Source organism: Astatotilapia calliptera, chromosome 8 (assembly GCF_964374335.1).
Source record: "Astatotilapia calliptera chromosome 8, fAstCal68.1, whole genome shotgun sequence".
NCBI classification, from domain to species: domain Eukaryota; kingdom Metazoa; phylum Chordata; class Actinopteri; order Cichliformes; family Cichlidae; genus Astatotilapia; species Astatotilapia calliptera.
This window is the reverse complement of record NC_137429.1, coordinates 2,961,309-2,983,881: the sequence shown is the minus strand read 5'-3', so window position 1 is coordinate 2,983,881 and position 22,573 is coordinate 2,961,309. Positions and strand designations below refer to the sequence as shown.

Genomic DNA, 22,573 nt, shown 5'->3' with positions numbered 1-22,573 from the left:
AGGACAGACAAGGAAGAAAGAAGGGAAAGAAAGGAATACACAAAGTCAAGAAAAGGAAAGAAAGGGGAAAACAAGGAAAATAAGAACAAAGAACAAGAGAAACAGGACTTGAAATGGAATAAACAGGAAGAAACGAAAGGCTGGTGAAAATGAAAAAGAAAACAAAACCAAATGAAAGTAAACAAAAGAGAAAAAAAGTGTGAAGGAGAAAGGTGGAGGAAACTATGTACCACTGCTGGACATCCTGCCGATGTTCCCATCCGGCCCTCCAGAGAGCTCTGTGCTGAATAAACCAGACGAGACTGTGGTGTTTCTGGGCAGCGCGTTATCAGGGGAGGGAAACGGGAGCAGAGCCTCAGGTGGAGGCTGTCAGACAGCCGACGACACGTTCAGCATACTGAAGTGTAGTTCTGCCACAGCAGGGCAGGGGAAATCAGGTAGACATCGCATTCATGCACACACTGAAATAAATAAACTCCTGCAGGCAGAAGTGCCGACGCGGGTGATCCGGAGGACTATTCTCCTATTTGTACAGGGTTGCTGAGCAGAGATAATATGGCTGCTCCGGGGAGATGTGTTTTGTGGTTAGCAGCTCCGAATTACAGCTTCCTGTGTAATTAGGTTACAGTACGTGGGCCGCCTGCTTATATGTAGGGAAGGCAGACCCGACTCCCGCGTGATATGAATAGCTAATCCTCCATATCCTATGTGTCCGTACAGTGTAATTGTTCTGTGACTCCACTCGAGGGTCTTAGTTTGAATGACAGTGAAAGGCTTCGGGAGAGGAAATGAAAGTGGGGAGTATTTTTTGAAAGCATCCCATAAATTCTGGAGAGCAGCCTGCATGACTTTGCAAAAAAAAAAAAAGAGCATACATTTGGGAATGAGGGCACCCGCTGATGGAGTGTTGCTCTTATCTGTGGAAAGAGGCAGGAAAAAGATTACACTTCCTGAGAAACAGTCGTGATACTGAAGAAGAAGGGGTTAGAGGATGGGTTTTAATCCTGGGAAAGAGGGCTGTGAGTCAGCTGGAGATGGCCACTATCCGTGTGTCTGTGACGTGATGGATCACAGAACCCCCCCACCCCCCACCCCCAGTCCTCTGCAAGAACAGAAAGTGTTGGAGAAAATAGTTTCAGTGGGACTCCATGCATGAATGTGGAGAGCTGAAGAGAAGAACCTGGTGTTTATTCATCATCCACTCATCAAGAACAGTCTTACTTCCAATTCCTCACACGTATGCTTGGCCATATATTACAGCTCTCGCCTGACGAGTCCCCTTCTGATTGGCTGAATCCATGGTGTGGCCCGTTGATGTGCCAGCTGTGTCCGGCCACTGAAAAAAAACCCTGAAAGCCATCATATTCACATCAAAAAGAAACTGCTGAGCAATTCCTGTTTGTTTGGTTTTTTATTTAAACTGATTTCTATTTGTGCATCTTTCCAAATCCTCCTCCATATTATTCCAGACTGTTGTTCACCCCGGAGTACTTTACATTCAGGTTTTGGTGTCTTGTTCTTGTCTGAGTTTGCATTAATAAATAATACCTTTAACCAATGACGTCTGGTTACATCCTTTTGCACTCCCTTCCACCTAAACAGAAGCGTAACACCAGACCAGAACCCTTGAAGACAGGATTTGTCGTCCTGCACTGTTGTTCATTTTCTTAGCTCTGGAGTTTTCCCTGCTTTTGACAAACTGGCACTGCACTGTACATGGGAATGAGAGGGAGTTGAGTGACAGTGAGAGTTGAAGTGAAAATCGTAACTTCATTAAAGCAGACATGTAGCGAATTTAATGCAACACACTGACTGCTGAACGCTTACAAAAATGTCAAACTTACCGGCAGTGGGGAATTTGCTGGAAGAGCTCATTATTATAGCCAGATGGCGGCGCGTGAACAACGCGAGGCTCAGTGTCTCTCCAGAATCTGCTATTTAGCGTTTTTTTATCTACTTTTAACCGGATTATTCGTCCAGAATTGCTGTGCGTTGGGCTGTGTGATGAGCCCTTTCCTCTACTCCCTCTTCACCCACGACTGCAGACCTGCTGATGGTTCCAACACCATCATTAAGTTTGCAGATGACACCACGGTGATTGGCCTCATCAGTGACAACGATGAGGCCGCCTACAGGGGGGAGGTGGATCGTCTGGCTGAGTGGTGCGACAGAAAACAACCTGCTGCTTAACACCGAGAAGACCAAGGAGCTCATCGTGGACTACAGGAGGAATGCTGACCCACATCCACCCATCCACATTAAGGGGACGGCTGTGGAGCGTGTGAGCAGCTTCAAGTTCCTGGGAGTCCACATCTCCGAGGATCTCACCTGGACGACCAACTGCTCCAAGCTGGTCAAGAAGGCTCACCAGCGCCTCTTCTTCTTGAGGACTCTGAGGAAGAACCACCTGTCCTCAGACATCCTGGTAAATTAAATTACCAACATTAATACAGTTGATTCAGCCAATTCAGAAGGAGCTACATGGTCTCTGCAGTTTGCTGATATCAACTTGTTAATGAGCTAGAAATGCACTGCACTTATTAACAGTGATTTCAATAGGCGGAAATCCAGTGGGCCGGGAGAAGTTGAGTTTAGCTGTGAAAAGTAAGAGTAGGTGGGAGAAACAATAGCACATGAACTTTTTAAAAATCAAAGCAAGGTTTGAGTCCTTCCTGACAAAACGGGTCCTGAGGCTGTGTTACAGTGAGTCACGGCGACAGCTTCCCCTTCTTTGGATAAAGAGTGCCTCAAAATCCTGCAGAGCTTTTCAGAGATGACTTAAAATTTTAGACAGATGATTTTTGGACGGTGGTAGAGTGGCCCCACAGAAAGAAGATTCTAGGCTTGAAACAGCAACTAAACTGACACGTTCTCCCTGTGCCTGCCTACATTTCAGTGGTGATCAATAAGCTGTCGGTCTGGATGTGAGGGTGAATGGTTGTCTGACTCTATGCATTAGCTCTGTAATGGATTCAAAACCTGTCCAGGATGTATCCCACTTGTTTTTCAGTTTGCTCCCAGTGCTAATGTCCAAGTCCTCCTAGAAGCAAATCTTTTTACTTTATTCATTTATACACAACATTAAACAGACTGCATGACAACAATTTACTCCATCCATCCATCCATCCATCCATCCATCTGCTTATACATCTGCTTATTATGGGGGGGTGGGGGGGTGGGGGTGGGGGGGGTGGAGCTTGAGTTGTTTGTGTATTGCAAATCATTTAAGCCATTTAAAAATATGAAAAACAATTCAAACATTAGTCAAATAAAAGTTTTTAAAAGTTAAAAACATAAACAGTAAAACAAACAACATCAATAACAATTGGGAATTTTCAGCTGGGATTTGAATATTTGGATGACCTAATTTGGAGGAGGAGGTTGTTCCAAAGTTCCAGAGCTGCAACTGAGAAAGCCGAGGAGCTACAATAGGAACTGCTACAAGCTGCTGATCAACTGACCTGAGCAGGATATACAGCTGTGAACGACAGTATTTTAAAACCCAGCATACACAGGATGTCAAGTTGAAATTCGGATTTCTCACTCTTCATTCAACTGAAATGGCTGTCTGTGTTTTTGTTGAGAGAGTGAAATCTTACTTAGACAAAAGCAGTTATGTTGCGGCTGTTTTTCTTGATTTCAAGCGTGCGTTTGACACTGTGAATCATCTTAAGCTCTTGTCTAGACTGTCAACATTTAACTTTAGTAATCACACCGTTAAATGGATACAGTCTTATCAATCAGATAGAAAACAATGCGTGCAAATAAAGAATAGCAAGTCACCCTATCTTTACTGTGCGCAAGGTGTCCCTCAGGGTTCAATTCTAGGCCCCCTGTTATTTTCACTTTATGTAAATGACTTGCCCAATGTGTGCAAAAATGTGGACACGATTATGTATGCTGATGATACGGTAATTTTTACACAAGCCAAAACTGCTGCTGATGCAGCCCATCGGCTTTCATTGGCATTACATGATTTACAAAAATGGCTGATTGACTCATGCCTGTGCCTTAATGTTAAAAAGACCATATCAATGTTTTTTAGTAAACCTAAAACAACCGCGGCTGCAGTAAAAGTTTGCCTGGGTGCACAAGAACTAATTAATGTTGAGGAATTTGAGTATTTGGGAGTGCTACTAGACTCAAAATTATCCTTTAAAAACACGTTAAAAAAGTAGTGAAAACTGTAAATGTTAATATACAGAACTTTAGACATATCTGCACATCATTAACAGACACAGCAGCGATTACATTCCTGCACTCTATGATACTGGCTCATATTGAATACTGTATTACAAGTTGGTCCTATATGAGCTTTGCTGCTATTGGGCCAATTGAAGTGTGCTACAAAAGAGCATTGAAAATATTAGATAAAAAACCTTTTTCATATCACTGTTGTATATTATATTATTTAAATCTTCCTGTCTAATATACAAAGTTATACATGGTCTGGCGCCTCCACCAATGAGTGATTTTATTAAACAAAAGTTTAGCAGTGTTGCCGGGTCTCGACTGACTCGATCCACTGTTAGAGGTGATTGTGAACTGGCACCTTTTCACAGATGCTCTGTCATATCAGGGAGTGAGCTTCTGGAACAGTCTTCCACTGTCAGTGAGGGAAGTACAAGTCTCCTCATCTTTGAGAGTCACTTAAAAGGGGCGGATGAGAGACACACAAACATGTGATCATGTTTAATAATCATGCTTTATATTGGACGTGAAAAAGAGTTAGTGTAATACAAAAAGGGAAACAACTATTAGTGTAAGACAGCGATTGTTTGGAGACAAATTGCCAGGCAACCTGTGCAAACATCTTGTAATCAGAAAAGGTTTCTCAGAGGCTGAAGGTGCTGCACGCTCAGTCTTTCTTTTTCCCCTCCAAGGTCTCAATGAGGTTGCTGTCCTACTTTGACTCTATAAGTGACGCCATAAGTGAATTTATTCTGTATTCTAGGGGTAAAAGAAAAAAAGCACACTTATTTATATCGATACCATAAAAACAAGTAAAGTCACATGCCTGCTTCCACACACCTGAAACTGTTGTAAATCTCTGCTGTGGTAACAGACCTACTGCCTCATATGTTTCCTACTTCTACTGTTAATTTGCTCTTTTGTTTCTATTGTTTGAGAGCAAATGTGAAGAATGCTTGTCGCCTGCATTGTGTCGAAATGTAAGACGGTTTTATAGAAGAGAGCGTGAAAGGTTAATTTTCTTTCTGCTGTCAGGGCAAGTTGTTCTGTGTTTTGGCAAGGCATCTGTGAGGATTATGAGGGCATTTGAATAAGTCTGAAAGGGATTTCAGGGGAAGAAGTCACCATGGAAACCATTTGATTTTATTTTTCTGAGCGTGCTCTTGAGTGAGAAATTCCAGCAGCTGTTTGCTAGCATTTGGTCCTGTTTACATTCACGTTGGTGATGAGAAACTAAACCTGCATCACTGTTGTTGTCTTTCTGCCTTTTTCTACATGTCGCTCTGTCAGTATGAAGAATGACCAGAAGCAGAAGTGTGTGCCAGCAGATGTACAGCAGATTGGTTTCGTATTTGTCCCCCAACGCAGATTGTTCATGACCAGATCATCGGCTTCACACAGTTCACATGTGTTTGCCCCAAATGTTCCTGTTTAACTATCTATAACCCTCCCACCACCCATCTGTTTTGCCTCCTGTCACCATACCTCTCCTCTGTTGTTGTTTTTTCTTTAATAATGACTCTTCCTGGTGCCATCTTGCTCTCGGTAAACATGGATGTACCGAATGATGTCAGCAGGAGTTTTGCAGGGTAGCAGAAGACAGAAGAGGGGTTTCTCTAAGACTTAATTCACTAGCACCAGCATTTTTGATAAAGTGGCCGTGTTGGCTGTAAGAGCAGAAGCTTCGTCTCTGTCACCAGTTTGGCACACAGACACTCATACATTCAGGAGCTTCTACTGACTGTATCCATTCCTTAACTTCTGATCCCCATTCCTGTTGTCTGCAGTGGAGATTGATGTGTTTCTTATGAATTTATTTAGAATTCACAAGACTATTTTAGGTGTGATGTGCATGAAATAAATACAGTATTTTTTATGCAGTAAAGACCCTGAAGGCTGCTTAACCAGACAAAAGTGAAAAGTAATGGTTGCTCGTGCTCCTCAGATTGCTCATAAGATATTAATTAAGGGCTTTTCTGTTTCTGATTACTGCAGACTGTAGGAGATTTAAAACTTATATTAATGAAGCTCATGTGTGTGCAAAATGTGGAATGATTAAAGTGTTTTTATTGATTCTAATAATAATCTAATATCTAAACTTCTATCAATTAATTATATATTTCCATTGTGTATTGTAGGATATGCATAAGAATCATTTGAATCATGAAAACTTAGTGGTGATTTCAATCCATCCAATTCAGTTTTATTTATACGGTGCCAAATCACAGCAACAGTCGCCTCAAGGCAACAAAAAGTCCCTTTTAACATAAAGAAACCTCCTGCAGAGCTCAGGGAGGGGAAGCCATGACCGGTTTAGGTGGTGCAGAGGGAGAAAAATCCATCCATGCATCCATCTCCAGTTTTCTCCCACTCCCATTTTAGACTTAGACTTTAGACTGTTTTTCCCAGAAACATTTTCCAGTTCATCTTAGCGGAGCTTGAGGTACCTCCAGGCCCTATTAGTTATATAATCTCTTCAGGGAGCTCTGGGACTATCCCAAGATCTCCTCCCATGTGGGTGTGGCTGGAAATCTTCCAAAGGTGAGATACGAAGCACCCAGTTTACATTCTTGTACCACCACAGCTGGTGACTTGAATTGAAGAAGGAGCTGCTTTACTCCAAGATTTCTCCAGATACGTGAGTGTTTTATCTTTAAGGATGGGTCCAGCGAAGAAACTCATTCTTTGGGACTCTACACAGTGGTCAGTACCATAGAATGAGTTTCTTGGAAGCAAGTGTCTGTGCTTTCTGGTGCTGAGTCTTATTCTGGCGAACCCAAAGTCAGTATAAACAAAAAAAGCCAAACCAAAAAAAAAATTTAAAATGTCAGGACCTGTTAGCCTTTACAGGACTTTAAGGCAGATGATGTAGAAACATGGCCAACAAAGCTCATGATAGAAGACAAATGAGGTCACACGGTGGGGAAAACATCAATCCTCAACATTTTTAAGCTGATTTGTTGTCTGTTGTGGTTATTTTACTTCTGTGGGTTGCAAACATCACTCATTTGGCATTTTCTCATGTTTGACTGTCACTGTATTTAGCTGGCAGTCATTACGTGCCAAACAGTCCAGCAATACCTCACTGAACTGATGTTGAGATGTGGTGTGAAAGACAGCAAACCATTTTCTTGAAAAGACATTCAGAAAAAGATTTTTATTTCCCTTTATTTCTTTATGAAACTAGTGAAAATACACTCCCCTATTACAGCACCTCTAAAAACTCAGTCCAGCAATACCTCACTGAACTGATGTTGAGATGTGGTGTGAAAGACAGCAAACCATTTTCTTGAAAAGACATTCAGAAAAAGATTTTTATTTCCCTTTATTTCTTTATGAAACTAGTGAAAATACACTCCCCTATTACAGCACCTCTAAAAACTCAGTCCAGCATATTCAAACCCCGAGGAGGCAGCAGAGCTGACCACTGCCCCATCACGCCAGTCAAGCATGTGGGAACAATAAGTTTTGGCTGTAAGGAGTCTCGTATAAGTAAGGTCATCATGCAACTTCCAAGAGACATAGTTTATGAAATGGCACATACATTTTTAATTTATATTGTAAAAAATTATTATCTGGTAATACAGCCCCAGTGGCCTAATGGATAAGGCACTGGCCTCCCTAACCAGGGATTGTGGTTTTGAGTACCATCTGGGCTGGGAAGTTATTTTACAAAATATCCTTAGGGATTAATAAAGTATTCTGAATCTGAACAGTCTGTGTAAGTGATGTTTGGCTATCTGATTGTGAAATATAGCTGTTGTAGGTGTGATCCACATCTACCACACTACAGTGATTTTAGCCTTGTCGGGTTCTTTTAGACCTCGGTATGACATGTGGTCGGTATGAAATGCTGACAGTCACAGAGAGGAAAAGTTATTTTTCAGTTGGCATACAATTTACATCCATGCGTGATGTAACATTTTAATAAAGTTCAGTTGTGTCCAGACTGATGTAGTATGTGTAGAACGGTGACCTTTTGAAGATGCTATCGGCCACATTTGCATATAGCTCAGAAAGCTCCTTGAACCTCGATCTGGTTTCCATGTTCTTATCTTAAACATGGAGTTTGCGCGTGACCTTTCATTTCTTTTCATTGAAGGCTCTGTGACCTCAAGTGATTTTCAGATATTTTGTCCTTTGGAAAGCCTGATGATTACTGATTAAAATGTCAAAAAGACCATCCTGCCCGGCTTTCTGGAATGAATATCTTTATTCCTCATCTCTTTTCACTCTCCCTCTATCAGCCTTAATTGGGATTACAGTGCTAAATCTTTGCTCTGGCCTTTTTCCAGCCCTTCAGGTGATCTCACCTTTCTCTCTGCTGAGCTTTAGATAATTTAGCTTTGTCGTGGACAGTAACAGGCCCGATGATGGGTGAAGGGTGTCAGCATTCCCCAGGATATACTTCCTGCTGATCGCTCTCAGATGGATGTGAGCGGCCAGCTCAGGCTGAGAGCCAGAGCAGAGCTGCAACTATTCTGGCTTTACCTCAGGCAGTGAATAGTGTCCCTGTCAGCGACTGCATAAAGTCGGCTATCAAAGAGGGAGTAGGCTTAAAAGGAGTGACACACTGAGAGCTAAATTAGGTCTAGAAAAAAATGCCTGTAATGTAATAATACAAGTGAAATTGTGTTTGATGAAGAGCTTTTGTTTCATGCTCTTAACACCTGCAGAGTTAATGACATAATGGGTCACCCCATCCAGGCTGATAGCCATGGTATTATGTTGACGAGGCTCGGAGATGAAACTTGACACAGAGGCTGTCCGCTCCGCTCTGATCGAAATGACTGATCTACCCCTGCTTCACTTTAGTGCATCTGACAAGACGAGTCACACCAGCATGGTGACTCAGAGCTGACGGAGCTGAGTTGCTTGTTGGTTGTGGTGTATGGAAAATACCAGCTTTGCTGTGTGTCAGTAAGAATGAAACCCCCAGGCTGCATCCAAAATGATGTCACCCACTGGTTTCTGTTTTGAAACCTGAAATCTTGTGTTTGGGCTCCTGCCATGTGGATTCATTTATTTATATGTTGAAGACAGTTCGAATAGGAGGCAACATTTGAGAGAATTAATCGTGGTTTACTATGACAGAGAAATTAATTAATGTATTTGGTGATTAAACTCCAGTGATGCAAGATGGCAGAATCAAATCCAAGTGGTGATAGGACCCCTCCGGACGCCTCTGGAGTCTAGATGCTGGAGCTGGTAAAGATGAAGATGGACCTCTAACGCAGCAATGAGGGAGGGGGTGGATTGCATGAAGGACAGTCTTAAAGGAAAAATAATCAAAGAGCTCTAAGAGTTAAAGCGCACAGAATGGAGCCTGCGGAGGCAAGCAAGAAGATGATTAGACTAGAGTAATGATGTCAGTATTGAGTTTGACAGAGTGGGAAAGTGGAAGTGATGTAAAGAACAGACTAGCAGCCAAACAGCCAGGAAAGCAGGCAGATGAGTGATTACAGACCTTCCTTATTGAACTTACACATAAGCTTCAAGTTATTAGCTAAATCACTCAAAATCCATTTCTTTTGTGTGTTGATTTCATGAAAAACGTAAACGGACTCTGTTTTCGGTTTGCATTGCACTTCAAGCTTCACTGTTGCTCACTGGTTGGTTAGCAAATATTTGCGGGTAAATTTGTGTTTTCCAGCCAAAGTACTGCTGCTGATCACTGCTAGTGATCAAAGAAATCACGAGGAAGTTTTTGGTGCAACGTTTTTTTGAAACTGATTTCACCTACTGACAGCCAGCAACCTCTCATCAACCAGGGGAATACGTGTTTTTCCCTACATGGTAGCTAACTGGTGTCCTGATGTCAAATTTTTAGTCATAGAATTTTGCTTAAATGCTCTAAAAAGCACAGACAGTGAAGTCCAACAGACACCTGGCACCTACAGCAGCAACACACCTGTCAATCAAGCTAGCGATAGTTAGCAATAGTTATGAAGGATGGAAACCAAAACTATCCTCAGGTCCTTTTTTTTGCAATGACATTGGCAGTTTTATTTATAAAGCACATAAAACTGCATCATGCACATGGAGTTGGTGAGAACTTTTGGACCCTTGAAGGGCTTTTAGTACAAGAGGTCATTTCACCGAGCGCTTTCACTTTCAGCAATATAACTTATACTTGTTCTTGGCCGCTGTGGCGTTCCTCAAAGAAATAGTTTGACATTTTAGGAAACACCCTTGCTCATTTCCCTGCAAGGCTTTGGATGGAAAGGTTGATATGACTAAATGTAAATATGGCCTACCAGCCATGAAATTATTCTATCATCATATCTCGGTTAGATTATTCTGATGAAAACACAAATGTTAAAAGGACAAATTATGCTTGGTGGACACGTTTTTGGTTGGTGCTTTGTCATCACCATGATGTTGCCAGGCAACCTGTGGTGGCTAAGCTAAGCTAATCACCTGCTGGCTCTGACTTCATTTTTAGCTTGCAGAAATTACAGTAGTTTAATATTCATTTTCAAATCTCAAAAGAATGGCTAATTTATCTCTTTCTCGAAATGTGAAGTCTCTGCTTCAGTGCAACTTTTTGAACTATTGCTAGCATTTGATATTGCAGCAATGCAGAGCTCAGAGGGTTTTGTGGTGCTGGGGTTTTCTGGAAATCAGTCGGTGTCATGGATATAATGCGGGAAACTCATTAAGCTGGAAAAATATCCCGAGTGGGTTTTCACTCAGCTCCGTCTCTGTGAAGGCAGAACAAACACGTGAGGCTGTCAGATAGACTCCGTTTTTTAACACACTGCAGTTTCTGCCTCTGTCTGCTCTCCGTTAGACTTCGAGCTGCTGCTCCTCAGCTCATTTCTGTGTGGAGTACTGATGAGTTTCTCTCGTGGGAGAAGCTGCAGAGTACACAGCTCTTTTCGTCTTTCTCAGATTCTTTCTGCCCTCACCTCGTCTCCTCATGCTCGCACTCGTTTCATCATTTAGTCATCAAGATGTGCTTCAGCGTTCTGCCAAGGGAGGCTAAAAATGGCTACCACCTCTGACTAGCTGAGAGCTATATGGTGCTCAGGCTGCAGGCAGTACTAGTAAAGTGAGAGAAAAAAATGCAACATCCACTAAAATGTGAGTGCACCTTCTTACTTGTTCACTCTATGTTGGAGTGTGCTTAGTGAAGTTCCCTGAGGGGCCTATCCAAGTAAACTAACTGACCTTAAGTACTAAACTTTTGTCCCTCTTGTCTCATTACAGTTAGCAAGAGAATGAATCTTCTCTATGTCATTAGAATTAGTGGTCAATAGCATTGATTTTACACAGCTGGTGAAGAAGAGACAAAAACAAGGCATTTCTTTTATATTCTGGACCGTTACAAAGACAGACTCAAGCATTACCTGTCACATAACATTTACAGGTCTGAACAGCATCGCATGACTGCACCAATATATTATCACTAGCCTTTCTCTCTTTTTCCTCCTGCACTCTCTGCAGATATAGCAGCTTTGCTAACTGCTGTCTAAGCTTTTTTCAGAGTCTACCTTCATTTTTCCACTGGAAAAAGCTTAGACATAAGATGGTAACACTTTCCTCCGTATTTCTACACAATCCCACTATGGCACACTTTAATTTGCATTTTTTAAAAATAATGCTTCATAAATTTGCTATATGTAGGTATATGTTATACTCTGGGAATACATTAGTTGCATCAATTACCTTCCCAAACACTCAAGACAATGTTTGACATTCAACCAGCCACACGAGAAGCAGCTCTCTGCTCTGCATTGCTTAAAATAGTGTCAGATGAATTTTTTAAGGAGGTCACCTCCAGCTGCACAGAGCAGATGAGGGCCGCAGGAAGTCAAACACAAGAACAGCTTTAGAGAATACAAATACTTCACTTCCCAAATGTCCCAGGTATGATTTGAATCACCCACTACCCTAAAAATGAATTACCTATGCAAACCTATGATGCTAGCTAGCTTGAGGTGCTTTACCCTGTCCAGGTGAGTTGCTCACCTCTGTTTTTGGTGATGCCTGCTCTGTTCTGTGCTGTGAACAGAGCCAAGCGTCCAAATATAAATCGGTGGATCTTTAACAACTGTACAAGTTTAGGTGTCCATTTTCTACAACTGTTTAATGCACATGTGACACTCTTGTGAATACTTGGAGCAGTTGGATGGTGTTGACTTTGTAATGAAGACAGCTTATGTGTGCTTTTTTGGCAAAAATGAAGCAATAATATAGGATAGCACAAATACAAAATTGCACCAGATAACAATGCTTTGTACGTGTAGAAAGAAATGCATAATAGTTTTACATGGGCTCGTAATGAAAATGCACCAGCGGGGTTTAAATGCCATGTATTAATTTTTCTGGCAAATAGGCTGTTTGTAGTCCTCAGATATTAATATACATGGTGTGTGAATTTGTCAGCAAGAGAGTTTTAAATAAACCACGACAGACTTGGGCTGTGCGTCTGTGCTCTGTAATTATCCCCCTGACAATAAAGGTAACTGAATGTAAATCTTCTTGTGTAGTATCGCTAAGCGCTAAATGGATATTGACTAATTTTAGAAAGCTGACTTTTTCACCTCTTCCTCCCACTCGACGGCATCATGCTTCACTGTTAAGGGACCACTGTTTTATTTTTCCAGTTTTATTAAAAAAAATCTGTAAAATTCAAATTCAGAGGCTGACTTCCAAAATCCCCTGAGCTGGCCAGCTAATCCTGTATTTAACTGTTAAATTTGCATGCTCTCTTCCTTCTTTCTGCCGGCCAGCCTCCCAAACAACAGTGCTCCCTCTCTGTCCAATTATACTAAGAGCCCAATACTCACTGAGAGCCAGTTGCACCAGCTTTCAGAGGATCAGCACAAACTGGCAGCAGAAATGACTCTGTGTGCTCTGTTTATTATGTATATATGTGTGTGTGTGGAGCTGGGTGGCACTGGTGTTGGCAGGAACTGGTGTGAGAGATTTACAGCTGAAGGCAATCCTGCCTGGCCGTCCTTCCAATCTGTTTCCCTGGTAACGGTTGCATTTCGGAAGCTGTCGGAAAACGAGGGGGGAAAAATGCTCTACTGCCCAAACTGGGCAAACTGGGAACAAGATTTTATTTATGAGATTGGACAGGATGCACGAAGCCCACATGGAGGATAATTCAAGCCACTGAAGCTTTGCTTTTAGAGAGAGACTGAAGAAAATACCTCACGAGAGAGCAGCACTGGGTTTCTGAGCCAGGATTGGAGTGTGTAAATATTATAAATCAGCTTCATTAATATTGTAACATGATTACATTTGGATCTCATTTTTAATTATACCACCGGGTTGGTTGTCGAGATTTCTAAGACTGAAAAACTGTGAATTTAGGAGAGCGAAGGTGCTTATCATCTTCCTCAATTCCAAAGTGCCTCACAGGGTGCCATCAGTGTGGTGATCTGCTTTTTCAGTCCTTTTTAATTTCTGCTTTGTTGTGCATGCTATGATATTGTGTGTGAAAAGCATTTATTGTAAGGCTGATTGTAGTGTGAACGTGTGTTCACTTTACCAGAGTGAACACATGTATAAAAGCTCCCTGAAACCCATGCTATGATTACCAAACAGGAAAGAAGCTGATGTGGTAGTTAGCATTTTTTACAGGTGTTGTGAGAGGAGAAAAGGAACTACATACAACTATAACATAAGACTAAAAAACAAACTTTAGCTTCCAAGTTGGAAAGATAAAAATTGAAGACTCTCTGTAAAATATCCCACATGGTTGTTCAGTGTTTGACTTAATGTGGGACTGCAGAGGATTTGTATGCCTGGTAGGCCTGTCCCACATCCTGAGACAGTGTCCCACATTTTCATTTGCTCAATTTTGCTAATATTCAAAAGTCAGCGATGCAGGACAGACATTATCTTCTGGCTTTTATCCAGAAAAATGTTCTTTTTTTAAAAAATCTTTATGACTCGCAGAAAGCAAGGAAATCTCTCATCAAGGATGAAGTGCAGGCTCCACTTCTGCTGCACCAACACCAACACTAACAGGGAATGTTTAGAGGGTCCACAAAGTTATGCAGGTTTCAATGAATGTGATGGAAACCACAAAAACATACATCTGTCCTCGACATGCTAAATAATTGGAGTGTGATAATTACGTGTAACATACAAGACTTTGAGATGAGCTTAGCCAATTAGCAGCGTGTCCCAAATAGTCTCAGACAAACACACTCTTTGATTAATTTTGTTGGTGTTTTCTGTCTTTTTTATTGTTACTGCTGCTGCATTTCTAAAACACAGATGACACACAAACACAGAGAAAAGTAACAATGCTCATTCTGCAAAACAGGACATTGATTAAAATACATGTTTATGACAAGCTGGTAAAGGTAGGCCCGAATTTACTGTACCAATGCAGTTTTATTGTTATATAAAATATTACATACATATTACATGCTGATTAGAATCTACAGAATAATTAGTATATTACATAAACAAATAAATGTATAGGAGAGTAAAAATGAAAATATCTGACTGTGAAATGCAAGTACAGTGTTTGAGTACATGTACTTCCTTTGTATAATGAATTTTTGAAGGGCTTGATCTCATTATTTGCTCATTATTTGAGTTACTTTCAGGGCAGCCTGCAGGAGTGTGATGACCTGGGTCTATGACAGGCACTATTTGTTATGAACAGACTGCGTTTCTGGAGAGCTGATTAGGAGCGAATCCATGAAGCTCTGCGTGACATTAGAACTTGTGAATTGTATGACCATGTTTCCAGTTGTTCATGTTGATGTCCCAAAGACTTCCATTTTTTTGGAAATGATCAGGTTGTATTTCCATGATAACTCCATTTAGTCTTAGCAGCAGACTTTGAATAGGACAGAATAGAAAACCATCATAAAAATGCACATCAGGCAGAGGTTGTTGCAGTATGAGCTTGTTTCTAGGGCACTGCAGTAAAGCAAAATAATAACGCTTCAACTCATCCCCCTGAATCTTATTATACAAAAACATCCTTTTTATTTGGTTACAACAAATTAAAGTTAGCCAGTGTCATTTCTTTTTTCAAATCACCATCAAATGTCTGTATCGTATATACAAAATGTAATAAAAAAGCAAATTCCACAACCTTTCATTTCGGCATTGTACTGTGCAGAGGTGTAATGTGGTTCTGGGTAACTGCTAGAAGACTATAATGTTTCCGAGAATTTAATTTCCATCAAAAACACGACTTTAGGCAATGAATCAAGCATTTGACTTGTAAATGAAAATATGAGATATCACAAGAAAGAAATGCAATGAAAAGGCCTTAATGTCATTGCATGCTTTTGTGCCTTAATAAGATGCTTTAATGTACAATTTGATCACTTGAATCTCATCCCACTGCTAACACTCTCGTTCTGTCACTCTGTGTCCTGCAGATGGCGCTCCACTGAGTGAACTGTCCTGGTCATCATCCCTGGCTGTGGTGGCCATCTCGTTCTCGGGTCTCTTCACCTTCGTCTTCCTCATGCTGGCCTGCCTCTGCTGCAAGAAGGGCAAGATTGGCTTCAAGGTGCGCCTCTCCATCTGCTTCCATGTGAAATATGATTACATCTGAGGCATAGAGTCAAAAATTAAAGCATGAGTTGGACTCTTGCATAGAGATGTGCATGCTTGCTTTCCCTGCCCATAAGTGTTACTGCAAATGGCCTAAAAGCAGAACATTCCTCACAGTTTGTTTTTAGATGACCATTATCGGCACATACTGTCTTCACCCACTTATACTCATATTGAAGTGGAAAGAAGGATAAATAGCACACAGAGGTGGTATTGTCCGTGTCTGTGGAGTGGTCGGAGGCCTGCAGCTTTTCAGAACCGTCTTGTGGCTGATGTAGACCCCGTTTCTGAGCAAAACGCTGAAATGGGTCATGGCACCCGAGAAAATAGGACAAGGAACAAGGAAGATGGTGTGTACAAAAATACTTGAATATGTGCCCTTATCTGCAGTTATTCTGTTTTATTGTGAGCTGAGTATCCTTTTGCAGCTGTGCTGTAAACAAGTATATGGTTGTTTACAATCAGGGTTTGAATGAAAACCTGCAGTATGTGCACTCACAGGTCGTAGCAGGTGCCTTCATCTCTGTATTTTTCCTCTGGACAGTCTCACCAGCAAGAAAATAACAAGAAACAGAGGGAGGTTGTTATTTAACTGAAAACTGTAAGATAGACTTAAACATTTAACAGAAAATTAAATAGAAAATAACAAAATCCACAAGGAAACTGTTTGAAACGAAGTTAAACTTTCGGATCTGCCCACTGTCTCCTCCCAGCTGGACATGCCTTAAAACATCTCACCTAACAGCCAACCAGCAGTGCTCTGCCACGACTCATCAGGGAGTTCACTTCCTATTTGAAATGGGGGTGGGGGAGAGGGGATAGTCTACTTGGTCAGCAGCAATGCTTAGTGGTTGGTTCATGCCACATTAAAATCCATGCAATCAGGGCCCAAAGTTAGCCAGCAGAGTACTTGCATTCATCGTCATTCTCACCACCTCTTATGTGTAGTCCATGAGTTTTGACCGAGGCAAGGCTGAAATGGATTGGACATGTGTCGTGGAGGGATAGTGGATAGATTAGACAAAGGATGCTGAAGATGAAGCTACCAGGCAGGAGGAAAAGAGAACACAGAGGAGGTTTGTACAGTAGATGCAGATGAAGGAGGATGTGCAGAGGGTTGGTGCAACACAGAAGATTGCTGGGATGGGGTCAGGTGGAGGCAGATGATGATTCTTGATCATGACTGTTCTGCTAAGTTCTACACATGATCATTTAAAACAATGAACATCAACTCAGAAATACATGTATGAGTAATGCAAATTGTTTCACTTTCTATGACTGCAACTAGTGGCAGAGAACAGCTGTTCTCCCAGAAGTGGAGCAGGCAAGACCCTCCACCTCTTTTGATTGTAAGGGGATTCCCCAGGTCACCTGGTGAGAGGCAGCCTGTCTACAAACAGTCAACTGAGTGCAGTCGCTCTCAGACATGATGACATGATTTGCAAATAATGTCATCCAGTTTATAAACACATAGATTGCCAAACATGGAGCGATCAATCTGAGCCAGTCTTTGCCAACAAGGGCAGCTTGTCTGCAGACTCGGCTCAACTAGTTGGCAACTGGTTTTATACTGGTTCCTATATGAAAGCAAGGTTGCCAAGAAAGTATGTAATGTTTTAGTTAACTTGCTGTCCTACAGCACCTACATCACCTACCTGGAGTCCAGTCCGGGTTCTGGCTGGACTCTGAATGTAAGCAGTTAATTTAAATTCCTGTTTGATATAAGTCCGATTTACAATAAATGGAAACAGATTTGCAATTTTTACCGAGCACATTAAACAGACTGGACCCTGTTTTCTCTACTGTGACTGTAGCATTACACTGACATCACCATGATTAGTGAAGACATGGCCTCTTCTCATTGGCTAAAAATTACTTGGTAATCATTTCCTTTCACCTAATAGCATGTTCACAGTCCAGGTTTAGCATGTTAGCTTTAACTAACACTTATGCAAAAAATTCTAAAATATCCTATTTGCACCTTTTTCAAAATGTGGGTGCAAAAGTTTTTGTATTTTTTTTTTTCACAGGAAAACAAATATTTTTTAAAAATAATTAATTTCTTTGCTTTGTTAATACGGCATTCTCTTTGGTCTCCCACAGCAAGCCTCTACTGTGCTCCATATTAATGATTAATTCTTTACTTTATTAATTTATGTTGCATCATTGTGTAAGGAATTAATATAATTCAAGGCGCTTTAGAGGAAATTGCAGAATCATTTATGCTACTGTGAAGCTGTTGAATGAGTGTGATTAGGCCTGCCAGATAACCTTTCCTCACAGAGGCAGGGACATGTAAGATTGTTTTAATAATGAGACATGTTCGCCTTTAGGTCTCTTCTCATCTCCTTTTTTTTCACCACTTCCTCTCACTCTGGATCAGGAATGTCTGATTGCAGCAATGTTTCTAGTCATATTGCATAACATCCTGTTCTTTCTTCAGCACTAAATGCATGATGGGTTGTCAGGCTGTATGTTACAAAAACTGATTCCTAGTGAATATATATGATGTGCCTCATGTCTGGTTTTTGTCTTTGGCTGGTTGGACCACCCACTTCAAAAACCTGTCGAGAGGAGTGGGAAGAGAGGGAAGTGAGAGGGCGCAAGGGCGTGAGGAAGGGCATACCCATGAGCCTGCAGTGCATCCGGCCTCGGGGCCTCATCTGGAATTAGACACAGCTTCTCCCAGAGAAGGAAGGGGGATTTTTAGAGATAGGAAAAAACACTTTGAGGAGGGGGGGCAAGAGCGAAAAGGTCTCTGTGTTTTGCAGACAGTAGCGGGGAGGTGAGAGTCGAATTTAGGAGATTTGGTCTGCTTAAGCTGTTTGTTATCATCTCATCTAATTTAAAAAGGACACATGTTACATAGATAATTTGATTCCTGTCAAAAGAGCTGTATCAGACAAGTATGAAGCAAAATCTAAACTGAGCCACAAAAAGAAGCAATAATAATGTAATAATAATAACAGTAAACCTGCTTCCTAAATATCTTAATTTGCTGTATACCAGTCTATTAAAACAGCAGCAGTGTTTGACTCAAACAGTTTTCATAGTGAAAGTCTCTCAGTTATACAGCTTAAGGTCACTCGACCATGAATAGTTCCTCTGCTCTTCTGTTCTTAATGTACAGCTTCAATACCTCAGCGCCCTTTAATCCCTCGATCTGCTTCACATCCACAGCCAACGTCATCAAACCAGTTAATCTAACAAGCGTTTTTGTTTAGACTGTCGGAGGAAGCCCACAGGCAAGTTTCACACATGGAACATGATCCACAGCAAGGGAATTTTTAGAAAACCTAAATAAGTTATAGAGCTAGTCAACTTAAGTGTAGACTAAGGTCAGTGAGGTCAAAGGTTAAAAGGCAGAGAGAAAAGCAGTGAAAGGAATGTCCTTACAAGCGTTGTGTTAATAAAAAATACATCTGGCTGTTTTTTTTTCTTGGTTTTGTGGAGAAGGGGACTGCCCCGCAGATGTTCTCTGGATTTTAGTAGAGAAAGGAAGAGAGCGAGTGATGTCACACATATAGTATGTGAATACCCCCCATCCCCCCACCTCTACTCCCTCACCCTTCATCCCTCCTCCTCCTCCCACTTGTATTTTTCTCTCTCACACATTTTTCTGGGGGCTCAGTTTCTCCCCTCTCCCCTCATGAGATAACCATAAGTTCAGTCCCACTTGTGAACTGGGAGATACTGCTCCTCCCTCTTCCTCTGTGTCCCCCCCCCCCCTTCTGGTTCTCCCTCCATCCCCAGTAATCCCAGGGACACTCAGTGGTCAAGCTGCAAACCTTTGTCTTCCTTCTTCTCTGTGGAGCAACAGTGAAACTCTCAGTGCAGCGTGATGAAGCCTTTTGCTGCAGCCGCTCTTCCTGCCACTGCCATCATCCTGCTGCCCTCAACCAATGGGAGCTGTGAAGTGGGGCGGGGGGGCACTCAGTGTGTATGTAAGGGGAAAAAAGAGGTTGAGATGCTGTAACCCAAATTTGAGGGCATTTGGGATGTCATCTTCACCTGCAGATTTTGGGGAGAGGTAAGCTTGCAGATGATGTTGTAGAGAATTTATTTTTTGTTACTAAGAAGGAAAGTTTAAAGTAAATATTGTAAACAGACATTTTGCAAAGGAAATCCAAAGACGTTGAGAGGTTTTCTTTATCTTAACAACAAATGCATTTGTTGTTAAGATTTTTCCCCTTTTATTAGTTTTGATTTTTTTCATGAGTCAAGCAAAGATGACATTTCTATAAAGCATGATGGAAATCGTGTGCTGCTTTTATCTGTTTCATACGATTGCAGAACCTTTAGGTTTTGGACTCATTACAGGACAAAATTTGTGCACAATAATGAAAAGTACACATTTTTTGCAGCCATAGATTAAACACTTTGACTGCAGAACTCACAGAATGGGATGCTTATGGTGTTGTGTAAATGCTGTTGTATGTGTATGCGTGTGTGCGCGCAAGTCTGCAGTGACAGTGTGTGTGCCAGTGTGGAAAGTGTGGAGAGTGAAAACACATGTTGAATAGGAGGGCGAGCAGGGCCGTGTGAAGATTTGGATCTGAAGAAGGGGGGGTGCACTAATATGTGTGTGTGTGTGTGTGTGTGTGTGTGTGTGTGTGTGTGTGTGTGCGCGCGCACCCACTTTCTTGGGGGACAGACAGGATGAGGCATGAGATGGAGGTGTTTATGTGTGCATGTGTTTGTGTGGGTGTTTCAGAGGGCCGCAGAAGGTCAGTCTTTTCCAGCGATGGGACACCGCTGCTTTCCAGCTCCCATCTGAGAGATTTTATTCTGACATCCGGTGTGTGTGTGTGTGTGTGTGTGTGTGTGTGTGTGTGTGTGTGTGTGTGTGTGTGTGTGTGTGTGTGTGTGAGACCACCTCCCTCCCCTCCTCGTTCATTGCTTCATCGATGTGTGACTACGTTCAGCAGACAGAGGCTGTCACCAGCTCCTAAATGCATTTTTTAAAATTGAATTAGAAACAAGACCTGTGACCTATTTTATGCAACATTCAAAAGAATATTAACAGCCAAAGTGAGCTAATATTTAAAAAATGTGAATCTGCTCCAGAATTTGATGGCTTTTTCCTTTGACGATGCCACGCCTCTCCACCAAGTTTCATGAAATTCAGCTTTGCAGCTGTTGTGCAAAATTGTTCAGCCCTGGCAGAGAAAGAAGCCCTTTTTTTCTATCTTTGTTGTTAGTTTGTAGTACAGCATTTATTCTTCACATTTCTCAATAGTGGTTTAGAATGCAAGTTGATTTTTAGTATAGTTAGTATTATAGAGTCTTCACTATGTTCATTCATACAACATTTTTACAAATGTGGGCACAGTTTTTCTTTGTTTTTTCTTTGTTAACAATTTAAAACAAGTTACCTTACTCATCTCTTGTTTTCAGCTTCTTTCAAGTTCAATTTGATCTTTAACCATGTTAAAGGATCTGTCTTGCCAGGGATGTGGGTGTGACACCAACCTCCCTAATCCACTCGCAGATGCATTGATCACTCTGCCTGCTGCTGTTTAGGGCCTGTGAAGCAGAGGGATTGTCTAAATTGGTAGTAAATCACATTAAAAGACCCCCTTTGTGCCTTAGTGTTTAATAAATATGTTCATTGTCAATTTTGCATGAAAATTTAATTTAAAGAAAACCATTTTTTTGTGGAGTGAAAGTAAGACAGCGAAGCTCTCGTCTCCAGTCTGTCCTCTACATGTTTCCAAAACGCGTAAGTCATCAAGCTTATCTCAGAAGAGGATTGAGATACATGTAATCTTAGAGCTAATAATCTCTGGACATTCCAGACTGGCTTTGTTTACACTGCGACTCTCCAACAGTTTTACAAACAGCTCACAGAAATGCAGAACCGAGCCAGGACAGCTTGTTTCAGTTTATCTCAGCTCTGCTTCAGTGCTTGTGCCAAAATATCATCAACTTTCTACATAACCATACATCAGTGCCACAATAATCAGGGTTAGTGCAAACAAAAACAACAAAAATCTCTGTTTTCTGTTGTTGAGGGTCAGTGATGATAACGGAGGATCGCCCTGGCCCCTCCCCTCTCACAGGCCTACAGCAGCCTGATTGAACTGTATGATGCAATCCAGCATGGAAGAGTTTGTAGTGCAAAGCTACAAAGTTAAAGGTGCGAAAGTCTTGAGCTTTATATTGTTCTTTATATTTTATTATAAAGGAGTTTGTCAGTCAATATTTGGTATGAGCACCTTTATTTTTCAGCCTGAACTCTCTTAGACAAGCTTTCTTGGAAGAAAGGTTTTAACAGGAAGAAACCACCAAGACCGACATTCTTCCTGAAATGGTTAGGCACAAGGAATGGGCTGATAATGACTGAAAAATCAAAGTTTAAATCATGAATCATTAGTGAGGTGATGCTGTTCCATTTCTTGACAGCAGCTGTGTTTGTTCAGATTAAGGTTCAGTCTGCTGCGACGACTACAACGGTAATGTTTCTTGTTGCACTCATGGGCTGTAATAAACCATGAGATATATTTTGACAACACATGGTCTGATGCGTACAGGTGTGAGGTAGTTTCAGTAGGTTCCCATATTATAAAAATGGTAGTTAATTGAACTCAGGTTGAATAATGAAGTTGAGAAAAAGTTTAAGTTATAAAGTTGTTGTTTCTTTAATAGATTTAGGAGTCTGCTCATCATTTAATGTGGAAGACTTGTCAGCTCCCACTGACATCATTGTAATATAAATGCACAGGGCCAAAAGCTGTAGTGTTTTCATTGGTATGAAAGAACCCTCCATGCTTTGATTTAACATGCATTAACACACAGCAAGTTTCCATCATGAATATTTTCCTCAAATTACAAAACG

General features: G+C 41.3%; 1 protein-coding gene across 2 annotated transcripts in view; it reads left to right on the top strand.

Annotated features, from left to right (window-relative positions):
* The window catches only part of aatkb (apoptosis-associated tyrosine kinase b), a 70,476-nt gene that overhangs the window by 21,708 nt on the left and 26,195 nt on the right, over positions 1 to 22,573 (top strand). The window contains exon 2 of one of the 2 annotated variants that reach the window (XM_026177844.2): positions 15,558 to 15,691. In XM_026177844.2, the coding sequence (XP_026033629.1) occupies positions 15,558 to 15,691 (134 nt within the window). Of the gene's footprint in view, positions 1 to 15,557; positions 15,692 to 19,653; positions 19,766 to 22,573 lie in introns of those variants that run through there. The other variant, XM_026177845.2, reaches the window with a different exon arrangement.